Source organism: Cardiocondyla obscurior, linkage group LG02, assembly GCF_019399895.1.
Source record: "Cardiocondyla obscurior isolate alpha-2009 linkage group LG02, Cobs3.1, whole genome shotgun sequence".
Lineage (NCBI taxonomy): Eukaryota > Metazoa > Arthropoda > Insecta > Hymenoptera > Formicidae > Cardiocondyla > Cardiocondyla obscurior.
The window spans coordinates 6,323,362-6,338,910 of record NC_091865.1 but is presented as its reverse complement, the minus strand read 5'-3'; the positions used below and the strand labels follow the sequence as shown (position 1 = coordinate 6,338,910).

The following is a 15,549-nucleotide window of genomic DNA, read 5'->3' as shown; positions in this document are numbered from 1 at the left end:
ACGGACTCGGCACTTGGAAGAAAATATTTTATCTGTACATAAAATAATTTTTCTATACATAAAATAATTTATCTATAATAATTTCACAAGCTCGAATATGTAAAACAATTTTTGTCAGGATATTTCTTTGCCGTATACACGTACGAAAGAAACATAAAATCTTGCAAGTTATCAGAAAATAAAAATTAAAAAAAATTAATAATTAAAAAAAGCGGCAAATTCTACGACGGCAGTATATAATACCGAGATTTCTCCGATTAAATTCCTGGGGATTTCAGTGCGCGCTGAGGATGAATTAAAAAGTAATTACCTTAAGGACACTTTCGTCTTCGGAATGACAGGACGACTGCAGGGTGACATCAGCGACCGTACCGGCTTGGCTTACAATGAAAACCTTCATTCCCTGCGATACCTGACGCCCCGTCAGCACCGCCGTATTCATCACCTCCCAGTTCTGAAATAAAACGTAAACGATTACTTGCCGAAGAGAAGCACGTGGCTTAAAACTATACAACTATTCCAATATTTTTTTTCCTCATATCTAAACTTCTATTCCCATTTTTAATAGTACGTGACGGAAGTTTGCATATATTTTAATATATGCATCTCTGTAACCTTCATTGATAGAGCCATTATCCATTATTCATAACTGTTATCTATTCTGCTTCGAACTTTACTCCCTTACCATCGTGACAAAATAAAAGGCGCGGTGAGTGATATTTGAAAAAATATGAACTACCGACAAAATATAAAATTAAAATAAATATATATAACTTATAAATATAGTTGGAAAATATTTCTGATTTTCCTTTTTGGCAAATGTCTCGAAATAAAATTAATAAACGTAAAAAGAAAAATTAGAGAAAAATGTTAAACCATTTGAAATGAATCACTCCGATCATCGTTTAATTACTTAAAACTGAAAGGAGATTTAAATAAAGCAAAATTCTTACGTTCATATTTTTAAAATAACCCAACGTAAAAGTCGCAGAAAGTATAGAGCAGCAGCTTGTAACAAAAAGGAAAAAAAGAAAAAATAAAAAACTTAATTGATTTTCGTAAACTGTAGTTATTTTACAACTGGCGAGGACTTGTTTCAGCTCGCCACGATGTTGCTCGTACACGTGAGAGATTAGTTGCCGCGCTTACACGCTCACGTGTACGCCGTCCATGTACTTTACACTAGTTCGTCAACGGGGGTTGTTCCGCAAAGGGGGTTGGCCAGGCAGGGTCGGGCGGTCGGCTAGACTAGTAAGCCATTTCCAAGTTCGTCCATACAGACTGGCGGAGGCTTTGGACGGAACATCAAACGGGTCGGATATTGCAGCGAGGGAATTTAAATCCCCGATGCCACGTTGGGGTGTATGCGCCAGCCAACTACTATATCGCTCGCGTGGACGACTGCGCTTCCCTCGCAATGATAAAAGCTACAGGGCGGGGTTTACGGTTTTCGAACGCGAACCGCGGGGCTCTTTTCCCTTTCTTTCTTTCGTCAAATATTTTCTCATCCGCGCCAAGACTCGGGGAAAATATTTACGAGGCCGGTACGCGAACTACGCGCCTCCGTGTACTTTGTATTTCCCCGTGCGGAATGCGTCGCTCGCGAGAAAGAGACGCGGAAAATCCCTTTGAGTGGAATCGCTGGTTACGCGAGCCGATCTTTTGATTCAGTTTCAATTGCCTCGCGTATAGACGGAATGTTGATGGAAAGTATAAAGAAAATTCCACCACCGGCGACCACTTATGAATTTTTGTATACGTATGTAAAAAGGATTGTTTTAAGTATTTGACTTTATTATTATTACTTTCTTTTAAATTTAATTTTTTTATTATTTATATTTTATATCTTTAATAGTGTCGCGCTTTTTTTAAATCAAGCAATTTTTTTATTCTTTACAACGGAGCTGATTAAAATTTACTTAAAAGTAATTTTTCTGTTATTTGAATTTTTTAAACTTTTATTTGAAAACATTTGGGGATTAAAGTTGATTTTGGTCTTATGAAAATTTGTAATTGAATGGCACTTTCTTTCCTAACTTTCTATATTAATCATTCGTGACAATACCGGGCTAATAATAGCCCGAGACGCGAGTAAGGACGCGTAATTAATTAAGACTTTCTAAAATCAGCCGGGAAACTTTTTTATTTATCGTACAAATTTCTAATTTGCTTTCTGGATGCTTTGTAAAAAGAAAAAATGTCAATTTTCATCTCCAAGTCCACTTTTATTCCTTACACCGAATTATTTTTAAAACGGCAAACTTTCCCGTGAAAGATTCAAATCGTTATTAATACAAGAGAGAAACATTTTGATAATTTTTAAATTAGAACCCGAACAATCTAGAATTGTAATTGTTTGGATAATTCATAAATCTCTGCCGCTATTTCGAGAAACAAAAGTCACGGCGTATTATTAGTCTTATGAATTGGTCGTGTGCATTTATAATATAATATAATTAATTTACATCGCAGGGGGAGGAGAGCGAGGGAAGGAGAAAGATGTCTTTATTTTCAGCTACCTGCTCTCGCTTCGTTTTGTTCTGTTTAATAGTTTAACAGATTGACTCGTTGCAGGTAACTTTCGAGAGTATAATATATGCAGCAATGCACAAAGCTTGATGTATGAATTGAGCATGCAGCAGTTCAACTTCCACGGTTGGAATTATATTTTCATACGCGAATGAAGCGCGGCAGTTACGTCCCGGAGATCAGCGAGATTATTTCGCGAGTTTATTAAAAGAGCATGGAAAACATTTTCAACGCGGGATGATGTTTCATCGGCGGTAAGGTCGACGGGGAGATCGGCAAGAGGGAACGCAAGGATTTTGCGCGTAAAATGCGCACAATACACGGGCCATTACGTTGATAAATTTCAGCCGGGAGAACAGGCGCGCTCGCGCGCGCGTCGGAGGTCGCTAATTGATAAATTAGATAATTAATTCGTTTACATATCCTTTTGAAGGCGCGTGCTCGCTCGCTAGAAGTTCCCGGAAACTCCGTCTACGCTTCTTGATTATCCTTATTCTAATTGCAGCTCCTTCCACGCGCGGGACTGCGAGCGAAGTTTTTAATTAAAAGGGATCTCGGGCGCGACCTCTTTTCTCGACGCCTTCCGCCCTTTCCCTCGCATTATCCGTCAATACCGTGATTCTAAGACTTTAAGATCGATTGGCAGTTGCGATATTCGGCGCGACGTGTGGAGAGATAATTAATTCGTTAGGTTCAATTAAAATCGGTAGCTATTCGCGCGGCGAAGTAAAATTCTATCGGGCAAATACGTTCGACCGACGACGTTGTTTCTTAGTGACTTTCCCTAAGCGAAGTTATGCGCAATGCACGTGGTGCGTCGTGTCCCTGGAAATTGCAAGCATGTCATAGATAGTGTGGACCCGTCAGATCTAATTTACATACCAAGAGGCTTGTGTTCCAATTGCGCGGACTTGTCGCCGCTCGGAGGGCAATTTATCAAAACCGTATTTAATTATCGAACGTAAAATACAGGCATGTTTACAACTTATTTTAAATCTCCTTTTCTTTTTCTCTTTTAGATAAAAATCGACGAGGCTCTGTTAAAAAATAAATTGAGAGAACACTTGCTTGCTTACATTTTTTTTTTTTTTTTTCGTACAGAAAATGCTCGAAGAAATTTTAATAATCTGCGATTAAATTATTATCGCTATTAGGAATTATTTTGTAATTGTTAATTTGCTTTTTCTTTTTTTTTTTTTTTTTGTACAAACCAATTTTTTTACAAGAAAGCAAAGGGAGAAAAATCAATGCTTCGGATTTACGTGCGTTTTACTTTTGTGAAGAAACGCGGAAATGGGGATGGTGCGCTCGGTGCGCGGCGTCAACACAATCGAAAATTTCATTACGGTCCGTTGTTACAGCAGATGCGTCGACGCCGTTATCAAAACTGGTTGTAGGTAGGTCTACGATCGACTTTGCGGTATCGATGGAATTTTATCACGTACTGGAAATATCGACGTTATCTGGTGAAAGCGTGGGCGCGGAAAAGCCGAAGAGGAAAGGCATCAGAGTGCTCGCCGTGGGAACCAAAGAAGGAAAAGCATTATCCTTTGTCGGTTCTTTTTCCTCTTTCTTTCTTTCTCTCTCTCTCTCTCTCTTTCTCTTCACGGAGCTTTTTCCTTTTTCCCCGCCGTCTTTCCTACCTTTTTCTCTCTTGTCTCGGTGCTCGCGAGGATCGTAGATTGGCTGACCGAGTGGAAACAGATTCTCGCGCGGCCGAGGTGATCGATACACGCGACCGTATTGATCCCGTTCCGCCGCTCGAGTTAGCTCCTTTCCGAAGGATTTTCGCCGATCGAGTACGAAGTACGAAGGTGGCGCGAGAATGCGGAGGACGCCGATGAAAATAATCATAACCGAGAGTGGAGAAAAGGCCGTTAAAATCTGACCGAAATCTCAAAATTTCACGAGCTACGTAATGATATTCCGAGTAGGAAGGTAATACCAAGAATTTTTAATGCTCGGTTATTTCAAACTATTCGACCGACGACGCGGATATAAAAGCGGAAGACAAAAATAATCCCTGGCAAATGCAAAATGTTCGCCTCGCTGCTCCGCTTTCCGCTTCAATTTTATATTCGCCCGCGCACGTAAATTTGGAAATTAAAATTTATGTCGCGCGAAAGAATCGCGCATTTATATACCTTGGAGATCGGGAGCACCGCCTGTATATCATCCTTCTGTATCTCCAGCCGTGCCTGCAGCTTACGTCTCTCGACGTGATGATGATGATGGTGCTGCAGCTGGCGTTGCTGCACTCGCTGCTGCAACTGATCGGCGCCCGTCAACTGCGAGCTGTTCTCCTCTTCGCCCTCGAGCGCATAACGCACACTCCAAACGATCTTGCCGCCGTCCCAGCTACCGCCTATGCCCTCCTCGCTGGCCTCCAGCAGCATCGTCATTATTTCTTCCGCGGATCTGAGGCAACATATATAAAACGTTAATCTACGAAATGCCAACGACCAAGATTAAAGAAGCGCAAGATTGATTTCAAACGCAAGCAGGCAGTCCCTCGATTGCATGAACTGTTTCCGAACGAATCTGATTGCTCGTCTTATTTGTTGGAACGATGGCGAACGGAGGAACTTATAAAATTGCGATAGAACGATTGAAAGGGTGGAATTAAGCTCTAAGAAAAACTGTGTATTGCCTCCGATAAGGGTGATTCGAATAAACGCCGGTTTCGTTTGCTCGTACGTAAGAGAATACCTTCGACAATTAACGTGCTCTCCCTCTTTTAAGCGAGTGCTCGGAAACGAGCGCTAGACATTAAAAGGAACGAAAACTCGCCTGTTAAATCGCAAACACGGAAAATTGTTCGTCATTAGAAGAATTTAACGGTTCTTTCGCGCGAGAGGCTTTGTATTTTCCTCGATGCACGCTTTTATATATATATATATATATATATATATATATATATATATATATATATATATATATATGTATGTATGTATATAAAAGCTTTTCTCTAAAACATCTTTACCAGGCCCTCTTCTCAGCTATACGCGATCTCCCCTGTCTCTCATTCATATTTTACGACAAGCAATAGGAGACGTCGGATTAAAATTGCCGTAAAACGAGCAGTTTTCATGAAAATTGTGAATTAAAGGGCAATTAAATATTCATAACCATGCAAATGTAATTAGATTCGTTAAGACATACAAATTTATCGAATTTAATTAAGCGTAACATTATTACAGTCAAATTAGCACCAACAGAATGTTCCTTTGGCGTTAAATACTCGTAAATAACGCACCACCCATGCACACGTTCGGTGTGCGTACACAAATCCTTTTCATTGAAAAAAAAAAGAAAAAAAGAGAAATATATATCTATACTATATTATTACATAATTTCAAGCAAAAGATTAAAGCAAGTGCGACTTGTATGATATCTGAAACGACAAGAAATAGGAAATTGTTATCGCAGGGCGTCGCGATAAACAGTATAAAATTACGAGTCATCAAAGTTGAAAGTGTAAATTGCCATCGAGCTTTAAAGATAACGATAAGTTCGGTAAGGAGTTAATAATATCCATTGGGAGTTGGGCTCTCTTGACGCCTCTGCCATCCATAATTCTCGACTTTTTCTCCTCTCGTTACCGGCTACGGGGGCTTTCTCTCTCTCTCTTTCATGGCGAGCGTCTCGTTCGCCAGTCGCTCATTATGCCCTCTCGAGATTCTTATCTTATCGAGATGAAGGGAGCGCCGCGACGTTATTTCAAAGTAATTATTCTGCAGCCCGGAGCCGCCTGCCTAAGCTTTGAGGAGCCGGTATCACACGCATCGGGGGCTGATCTCCGATGCGAGATTCGTCGCGTTTGCTACTAGCGCGCGCCGCGCGGAATCTCGATAAGCGGAAACCCCCGGCGAAGTTGTTCCCTCCACCCTCTTTATCACGATCGCTGATCCACGTTGCGTGCGTGTTGGGGTGGCGTTAACTCTCCGCTCTCGCGCGATCGACGATCGGTGGATCTGCAAGTCGCGGAAGAGAGAGAGAGATACCGCGAGGAGTTGCCTCGACCGGAGTTCGAAGTCGAAGCGGAATCAAAGCGGACCATCGACGGGTTAACGGCGATAACGAGGCACTTGCCCTGCCCGCGGATTTCTTCGGCTTCCCTCACCTTTCGCCTTCCGTTTCACTACTCGCCTATCGATTTCAGCACGCGTAGCGTCAGCGAACAGTGTCTCTCCCTCCGCCCGATAGCTTCATTTTTTATCGGATGCCCCGTAATCGCGTATATAAGCCGGCCGTTCGACTGTCGTCGCGAGTATAAGTCGCCCTCCTGATTATTAAGAGTTACCACGATCGATCATGCGTCCCGGCGCGCTGGTTCTTTTCGCGAGTCTCCTCGTGGGACTCGCGGTTACGCAGGTCCGGGCGCAGGAAAACGTGCAGGATCCGGCGGACACGTTGACAACAATCGCTACCGGCGACGTCGCCGCGAACGAGAAGAAGCCCGACAGCTCGAGCTCATCCAGCGAGGAGAAAGATGATAAACGCGTGAGAAGAGACTTCAACGGGTGGAGGTCCTTAGAGAACCAGGAGGAAGAGATGGAGGAATTCAAGCGCGTGAGACGTGCAACCAGACGGAAGCTCAAGAAAGATGATGACAGCAGCAGTAGTAGTAGCAGTAGCTCTTCTAGCAGCGATGACGACGACGACGACGACGACGACGACGACGACGACGACGATGATGATAATGGTAACAATTGTTGTCAGAAAGGCAAAAAGAACGTAAAACCGAAGAAGAATGAAATCGATGATTGCGACGACGACGACGACGACGACGATAGCGACGACGACGATGACGATGACAACGGCAACAACGGCGACGGTGAAAAGTGTGACTGCGGTAACGGTAATAGTAAAAAGAATAAGAAACGGCACGTGAAATCAAAGAAAAATAAGAAAGGAAATTGTGGCGGAGGTGACGGTGACGAAAACTTGAAGAGGAAGGACGAGTGTACGCGAAAGGCGAGACACGCTGAAGGAGACACTTCACGGAATACGTCATCCGAAGATGAGAAGAATAAACAAGAAGGTCGATCTACCCGCGCGATTCAAGATACATCAGAGAGCAACTCGTTCAAAGAGAAGAACAATCCGAAAAGTCAATTTGTCAGGAGGGTCAAGGCTAGGGCGAGAAGCGAATCGTCAGCTGAAGTGAAGGAGACGCCGAAGAACTTGCGATTTATCCAGGCGGGTGAGAATACTTCCGGGAACGACTCGTCCGAGGAGAAGAACAAACCGAAGAATCGATTTGTCAGAACAGTCGAAGATACTTTGGACAAGAGTATATCATCGTCCGAGAAGAAGGACAAACTGGTAAATCGATTTGTCAGAACGCTGGCTGATACTTCGAAGGAGAGTAAATTGTCCGCTGGAAAGAATAAGCCGCGGAATCGCCTTATTCAGTCGGCCAAAGACTCCGCGGGCAAATCGTTTGAGAAAAGAGGTGAGGCCCCTTACAAAGCCGAAGACGCCAGTCAACCGCAGCGCACGCTGGAGACGGTGATAATAAAGAAGAAGAAAACGAAGAGCACAAAGACGAAGCGTTGCACGCCTAAGACGACTAGTGTAGAAACAGATACTTTGGACCAAACGCCAATGCCACCGGAACATCTTCCGATGTGATTCTCGTTGATTTTAGTACTATATTTCTTATAAAAAATACGACACGCGAGAAAATTGTACATTATAATGTACACGAGTAACGTAATTTAGAATATCGGTCACTCGTGCCAGTTAGAATTTTCACGTCGTAATAAATATATTCAAACAAATTGTCTGTTCTTCGTTAACCGCTCAAGATTTTTGTGAAAAAAAAGATAAATAAATAAATAAATAAGTACAGTCTCATATGTGATAAAAAGATTTAAAACTTAATAATTAAACTTTATAATTAAAAATAGTAATTTCAATAATGTAAAATATTAAATATAAGTCTCCGTTAAGATAAAATTTTTATGTATAAAAAATGTCAAACAGTCAAGTAACGAAGAAAGAAAGAAAGAAAAAAGATTTGCAAATCTTTATTTCTCAATGCTCGTTCATCCGAACATTCTTATTCATTTAGCGGTAAGACTTAATCTGCCCATTCTCTCGGTTTAATGAACGGAAGCGAGAGATTTAAGTTGCTCATTACATTAACCGCCCTCATGTTCACAATTCCAGTAAGAGTCTTTCTAAACTCGCCGACGTATACCGGCTTAACGAGGGCAGATTGCGCGACAGGGCTGTTCCGAAAGGGTACATGATGTACTTACGTGCTCGGTGCACGCGACGAGTTCTCCTTACGCCGTGCTGTAAACGTGGCGGCTGTGTTCTTCACGTTGACATCGCTATCGACGATCCAGTCCGGACTACTAGATGAAGCATCCAGAATCTTGACCCCGGCGGATTTCACTCGCGCCCTGAAACACAAACGAATTTTTTCTCTTTTAATCTCATCGGTGCTTTTATCGAAAAATATTTCCTTCAAAAGAAACGATTGTTTTGTCATAGGATAATTCCCAGTGATTACAGTGGTCTTTAATGCAAAATATATACATTTTTTTTTCTTTAAATAAAATTAATAAACCTTCAGAAATTTTTATTAATATCCAACGATCTTTCAAAATGGTTGTTTAAAAGTATGTTAAAGATGATGAGTTATAAAATAGTAATACGAGAAAGAAAAGGTAAGAAAAATAATAAAAAGTGTGTGTATATATGTATATATATATATATATACATGTATAAGATACAAGTCACGTACGAAGTTTTAGAAATGTTTCCTTCCAACGATGACTTATACAAGTACTCCACTGCGCGATATTTTTATTACTCGTATCACGTCGCATCGATCGACTCGCGCACGTTTCTTTCACCCACCATACGGTAAGTAATAATACTATTAGTTACGTTCTTCTTCTACCATTAAAAATGAATGAACGTACAGTTCTTTACCGGCAGGTCCCATTGCCCTCAAGTAGCTTTAATAATACCGTCAAGACCCGTATTTGTGTAGCTAACGATTCTTCCTTCTATAAGAATCACAAGGCAAGTTCCGACAAACTGAAAGAACAGCCGATAATTGACCAATTTAAATAGATTCCCAAGAGACAATAATAAGTGTAACCAAAAAATTGACATACTTAAAAAATTTCTTAATAATGATATAAATTCATTAAATTATTAATAATAAAATAATTACAAAAAAAGGGATAAAATCAAGCTTCTCTCAAATTAGAATTAATTACAACCCTAAAGGTTAATTAATCGATTTGATTAACTCGCGTTGAGTGAAACCGGGCCTTAGTCTGTTTAACGAAATTCTTTTTCTCAGTGCATTTTCCTCGAATTATTTCTAAGATATCCCAAAGTCGTCGGATATATGTGTATCGGATTTCCGTTCGATCGAGTTCTGATGCAACAAGGACTTCGCATATGGTACCGTGACTCGAACATCGGCTCCCAGTTGTCGTCGCAATAATATCCAGCTACTTCTCGCGTCGCGGCGATGTCGCAGGCTCTTCATTCCTGGTAGCATCCGCGGCAATCCTAAAAGCTGGATCGAAATTTAAGCGGTACGGCGCGTCACTGCGAAACGCAGATGCGAGGAAGCTTGCGAGATCGTCAATAATGCAGCGAACTTCGCGTGCACTTCTCGCAACGTCTTATCACATGCGTTCCCGACACTTCCCGTTCACTCGTCAATCTTCTTTCGTCGCGCCGCTTCTAATCATCAAGCGACGTCCTAGATTTAGAAGCGACGTTATCGAAAAAAACGCGGGAGGCGAAAATAACAAGAGCTCGCGAGGAAGCAAAGTACTTGCTGAAAGATTTACTTTGATTAACACGTGTAATTATTTATTCTAAAAGAAGTTTAATGGAGAAAGTGTCAAAGGACTAAATGCTTTTTAAACTTCGCCGAGCGGTGAAAATTAGGTTTCCCGCAAACTGAAAGAGGAGGAGACCGCCGGCCTTATTCCAGAATCCATCTCGAAAGCATATTCCGGCACGGGTGTACTCTGGCATTTTTATTAATAGAAATTAAATTAACTCGAAATTCGAAGTACTCGCCGGTAAAATTTACGGCGCGGCGAAAAGTGCACAGCGTATCCGAAAATACCTGCGTAATAACGAAACGATGCGGCGACAAATATCTTCGCGCGCGTTCCACTCGGTCTCGAGATGTTTCGCGCAGGATTCTGAAAAATTCCCAGTTCGCGAGAACGTCACGGGCGATTACGCCGAGATATGCATATTCGGATGGAAAATTCGAACGACGTTCCGCGTTTGCCTTTGTCGCGCGCGCGAAAAAGAATATAACGGTAGTTGCTTCCGCGACTATGCGACAGACGTTTTCCTCATCATCGCCAAATCGACTCGCTCGCGAGGAGCAGCAGCGTTTCTCGAAACTAACTCGTGCTCCAGTTACGTGACCGGGTCACAGGGCTGGTACCGCGGTACACGAGATGAGGGAGAAGAGGGATGCAGCTGAAGAAATGCGTCTGTCTGACGCATAGATATGCCGTTACCGCTGTTGACGCAGCAAATCAGATATTGGCGTTATACGGCAAAGTTGAACGACAATCCGAGATTATTTTGAGATTACATTACATGTATATATGTATATATATAAATATATATCAGATTTATAAAATAAGTTACATATTCACTTTATATTTCCTTCCGCAAACTCCCTGACAGTTTCCGTTTCAATAATATCGATTCTATTCGCGGCGAATTTTTTTTTTTTCTTTTAATTTTTATACATTTATAACGTTTAAAAATATAATAAAATATGAACGAGTGCCATGTGTTACAGGACGCATAAATTATTCGGGGTATTTACTCCACTATTAAGGGGATGTATCTCCTTAAGTTTTTATTCGCAATCCCGTCTTCGGTCTCGCGGAGGGTCGTTCTTTATTCAAGCAGCAACGGACGGGATTCTCGAGTGCGCGAATGTAATGTCGCCGAACGGTAAGCGGATCCCGCAGTGGAAAAGTGCACCGAGTGGCTAATACGAAACTTCGGTCTCGGCCCAGACCCCCGGATATTGCCTCTTCAAGTTACTTCGACGTACCTGGATTTCGCCGAGGCCGAAGGCAGCGGCTGGTTAATGCGTATTTAAAGACGCCACCTCGGCCAGCGCCTTCGGCAATAACTCAATTTGCCGTCTCCTTCGGGAGAGACGCGGACCGACGCCTCCTTATCGCGTCTTTGCCCGTCGCCGGAACGCGGGCGCCTTTACCATAACACTTGATGGCTCGGCGAAGAGAAATTCAAAACGCGGAAACGATCGCAATGCGAGAGAAAGAGAGCGCGGCGGTACTTCGCCACGGCGAAGGAGAGAAAGAGATCTCGGCATGAAATATTCCCAGAGCGAAATGTCTTACCGAGATCGGGTCTGATTTCTTGTGCTCGTTCGTGGCGAATATCCAGAGAGAAAATACTGCAGCGTCGCGACAGTCGGGCGGTACGCGAAGCTGAAAAGTTCCCGAGCAACGAAGTTGCTCGTTTCCCCGCGACTAATGACGAAGGAATATTCTGTTCCATTATTATTAGCGCGGTGACACGCACGTCCATATTTTATACCGACTTTTTTTTTCTTTTTCTTCTTCTTCTTCTTCTTTCTTTTTTTCTTTTTCTTTAACTTTCAGATTAATCGGCTGCGAGAAATGTTAAGCTTTAAGATCTTGGCGTGTGCCGTGCTTCAAAATTCCAGAGATGGCTCGTACCATATACTGTCGCATATTACGGAGAATACCACGGACCGCACATGTATGCGCATACACGCCGTGTGTTAATTTTGTCCCCGCAATCATACTAACGCACAAGCCCCTGCGAAAAGAACTTTTCCTCTACCTCCCCACTTGTAGCGTCATAATTTAAGCGTACAAAAACAAGCGTAATTACTATCTCCGCACGGTGCAGCTTGCCTCCTCACTGCCGGCAATTAATTTACATATCTCCGGTCTTAATCGTTTCGACGGCTTCGAAACCTTAATTAAATTTAGCCGAGAGTAAATTAAGCCTCAGACAACAGCGGAGAAAAGCGTGTAACAAAAACCCGAGGCGCAAAACGTCAATTTATTCCTCCTTGGGCAAACTGTAAAGACAACCCGAGTATATACCCGGCCCAACCAAAATGCCTTCCTAAATAATTTCCGGAGTGTCTTTTATATTAATTATTATCCTTTCTGCCTATAAAGTCTCTTACAAACTTCGATAATTTACTTGTATCTTAAACTTTAATCAACTTGCATGTATTAAAAAAAAAAGTAAAAATAAATGATTGCCCCCCAGGTAAAATTGGAGCGAAACGGAAAACGAAGGGACTGCGACAGTCGGACTTATCTCTCACGCTGATCGGATCGCGCTAACAAATAATAACGGCGTGGTAACTGTAGATTAAGTAAGAATCGGTGAAACGGCGACGTGAAAAGGGGGTGGATATTGGAACATCGCTGAACAGAGTCCGGGAATGAGCCCCCCGGCCGGACGGGTTAGGATCGAGCCAATTACAAGTTCAGATCAAGTTATTTCCGCGAGCCTATCCTTGCATTTACATACAAATCGCCAATGTGCGAAGCACCGACGGGCACCGGCGAGCGCCATCGGGAACAATCACGCGCGTGTGCTTTCAACGCTGACAAATGTCCGGAGCGTCGCTCGAAAATTACCGTTTATTCAATGACCGCGCCGAACTCTCTTCCTCTCCCCTCGCAGCTTTGTCACGGTGTTTTGACTGATCGATCGACACCGGCGGGATATGCAATGTACAGGAATATTGTTAGCGGAGAATCAACAGCATCCGTATGTGCACCACGGAAAAACACTTAAAAAATTGATCGAGGCGAATTTGATATAGCTCTGATCGTGAATCGTTATCGCGTGCAGATTTCCAGTCAACGTGCAAGGTGAGTACGAATGAGAAAAAAAGAAAAAAGAGAAAAAAAAGAAAAAGAGAAATAATTGAGAACATTTTTATAGGTACCAGATATTTTACATTTTCCCTGAGTTCGGTCTCCGTATTTGCAATTGAATGAAAGCGTGAGATAACTAAAGATTTTGCATAGCTGCGCTGTTAAGCGATGCAATATCGCAAGGGCACAGAGGCGAAGACCTATGGTCGGACTAGTGCGGCTTAAGAGGCGGCCGCGTAGGAAATCTACGGTTTAACGTGGTGCTGTAAGAGCCTTAGATTAAGGCTGCGAGACGTAAAAAGCGGGATAAAGCCCCCTCCTCGGGTGCGGACAAAAGACTACGATTAGCTCTTAGCGAGCTCTTTAACGCGTGAGGAAATTTTCGCTCAACCTGCCGTATTTTCTAGAGGCTTAAACTTCGTATTCGAAATGTTTAAGAGATTCTGTCGAGCGGTCTCTCGCCCAAATTTTCGTATCTCGAATTACTTTTCTTAATTGAACGAGGAATAAAATAAAATAAAATAAAATAAAATAAAAAAGAGATATGAGAAAACGGCGTGGGTATTTATAAAGCCTTGCTCTTTAAACTGTTGCCGTAACGTGTGTGAAAGTTTAATCGCGGAGCGTACCGGCGTCATCTAATGTCACGTGTGAATTATTTATCTTTCAAGCGGGTCAACTGCTCGCGAATTTGTACCAACAATAGCAATAGGATATTATTCTCGAAATAATAATACATGTTCGTGAAACATTGGAATATTATTAATTTAATAACGGCCGCCCATTATCGTTGCTGCATAACGAAGGCGAAATTGAACCCAATTCATTCACGAAAAGTTTGCATTGAAATTCCACCGTGGGAAAATTGATTTTAAAATCATAGTCTTACAATCTTATACGAGACATTAGCATTTACACGGGCAATGTGATCAAATGTAAGGGATAGAGATTCGTCTGCGTAAATAACTCGGCTTTCCTTTTCGTAAAAATACGATTATCTCATTAATTCCAGAAAATTGCCAAACGTCAAGGCTGTTCTGAGTAATGTAACTGCAAACAAATGCAATTTTGTTTTAAAAACCGAACTCGTGTAATCGCAGCGTGTAGAAATTGCGAAGATGGTCTCGATAACCCGCGGACCTTCGTAATGAGTTCAGCCATCGATATGGCTTGAATTGTGCGCTATCACTGCCGATACTTAAACGTTTCGTATGCAAAACAAAAAATTATTTGAATTATATTAAGCTCTAGAAAAATAAAAAAATAAAAAAATTAATAAATAAAAAAAATTTGATTCAACAATTAATTTTGAGAGAACGTAAAAGTTTTAACGAATAACAATTTGAATGAAAAACCATAAAACGTTACGTCGCAAGAGAATTGTTATTAAAAGGTTTATTTAAAGGTTCACATTATCGATTTAATCCTTTAAGAATTTATATTACAGATAAACTGCGTAATATCGAATCCCTCCATTTCATTATATCATGAAAGAGGAACTAATCGTGCAAATGCTTTACAGCTGCGTCGTATGCAGGGGCTTTTAATTTGCAGTTATTTGCGGGATTTTAATAAGCTTCCCAGCAATAAGGATTACAGAAAATTCATTAGCGCTCTACTACTTCTCGCGATACTGTTAAAAAAAAATAATAATAATGATAATAATAAAAATAAAATATAAAAAGATAAAGGAGACGAATTAAAATTACATTTCTGTATAATTAATCAATAAATTTGCACGACACGTGACTTTACATAAAAGCAACGTACTCTTTTATACAATAAAGAATATAGATCTTGTGCGATACATAGTCCGCCAGTTTATTTTCCTCTTTATGCGACCTGCAAGTGCTCGCTTACGTCACGGAACTTCTGTAGCCTGCGACTTGCAGTGTTGGTTCAAGTGTCTCGCGATTATCTAATGCAAAAAGTCGCGTACCGACGACACCGGTTCGCATTCCCAGCGGCGTGTTGCAAAGCCAACGATGCGTTTCTCACGCGGATTGGCCGCGCCGCTGGCTCGTGGCTCGAGTGTACCCCGCGTGTTAGTCGCAGCCGCGGAACTTCCGAGTGCTTACTAACAACAGACGAGCTTGTAACT

At 41.8% G+C, this 15,549-nt stretch overlaps 1 protein-coding gene across 2 annotated transcripts in view; it reads right to left on the bottom strand.

Moving 5' to 3' along the window:
• The window catches only part of Dtn (transmembrane protein 132C dtn), an 86,110-nt gene that overhangs the window by 10,778 nt on the left and 59,783 nt on the right, over nt 1–15,549 (bottom strand). For both annotated transcript variants that reach the window (XM_070674184.1, XM_070674185.1), the window contains exons 3-5: nt 8,799–8,945; nt 4,674–4,947; nt 311–454 (exon numbers count right to left, since the gene is read on the bottom strand). In XM_070674184.1, coding sequence (XP_070530285.1) covers nt 311–454; nt 4,674–4,947; nt 8,799–8,945 — 565 coding nt within the window. The remainder of the gene's footprint in view (nt 1–310; nt 455–4,673; nt 4,948–8,798; nt 8,946–15,549) is intronic.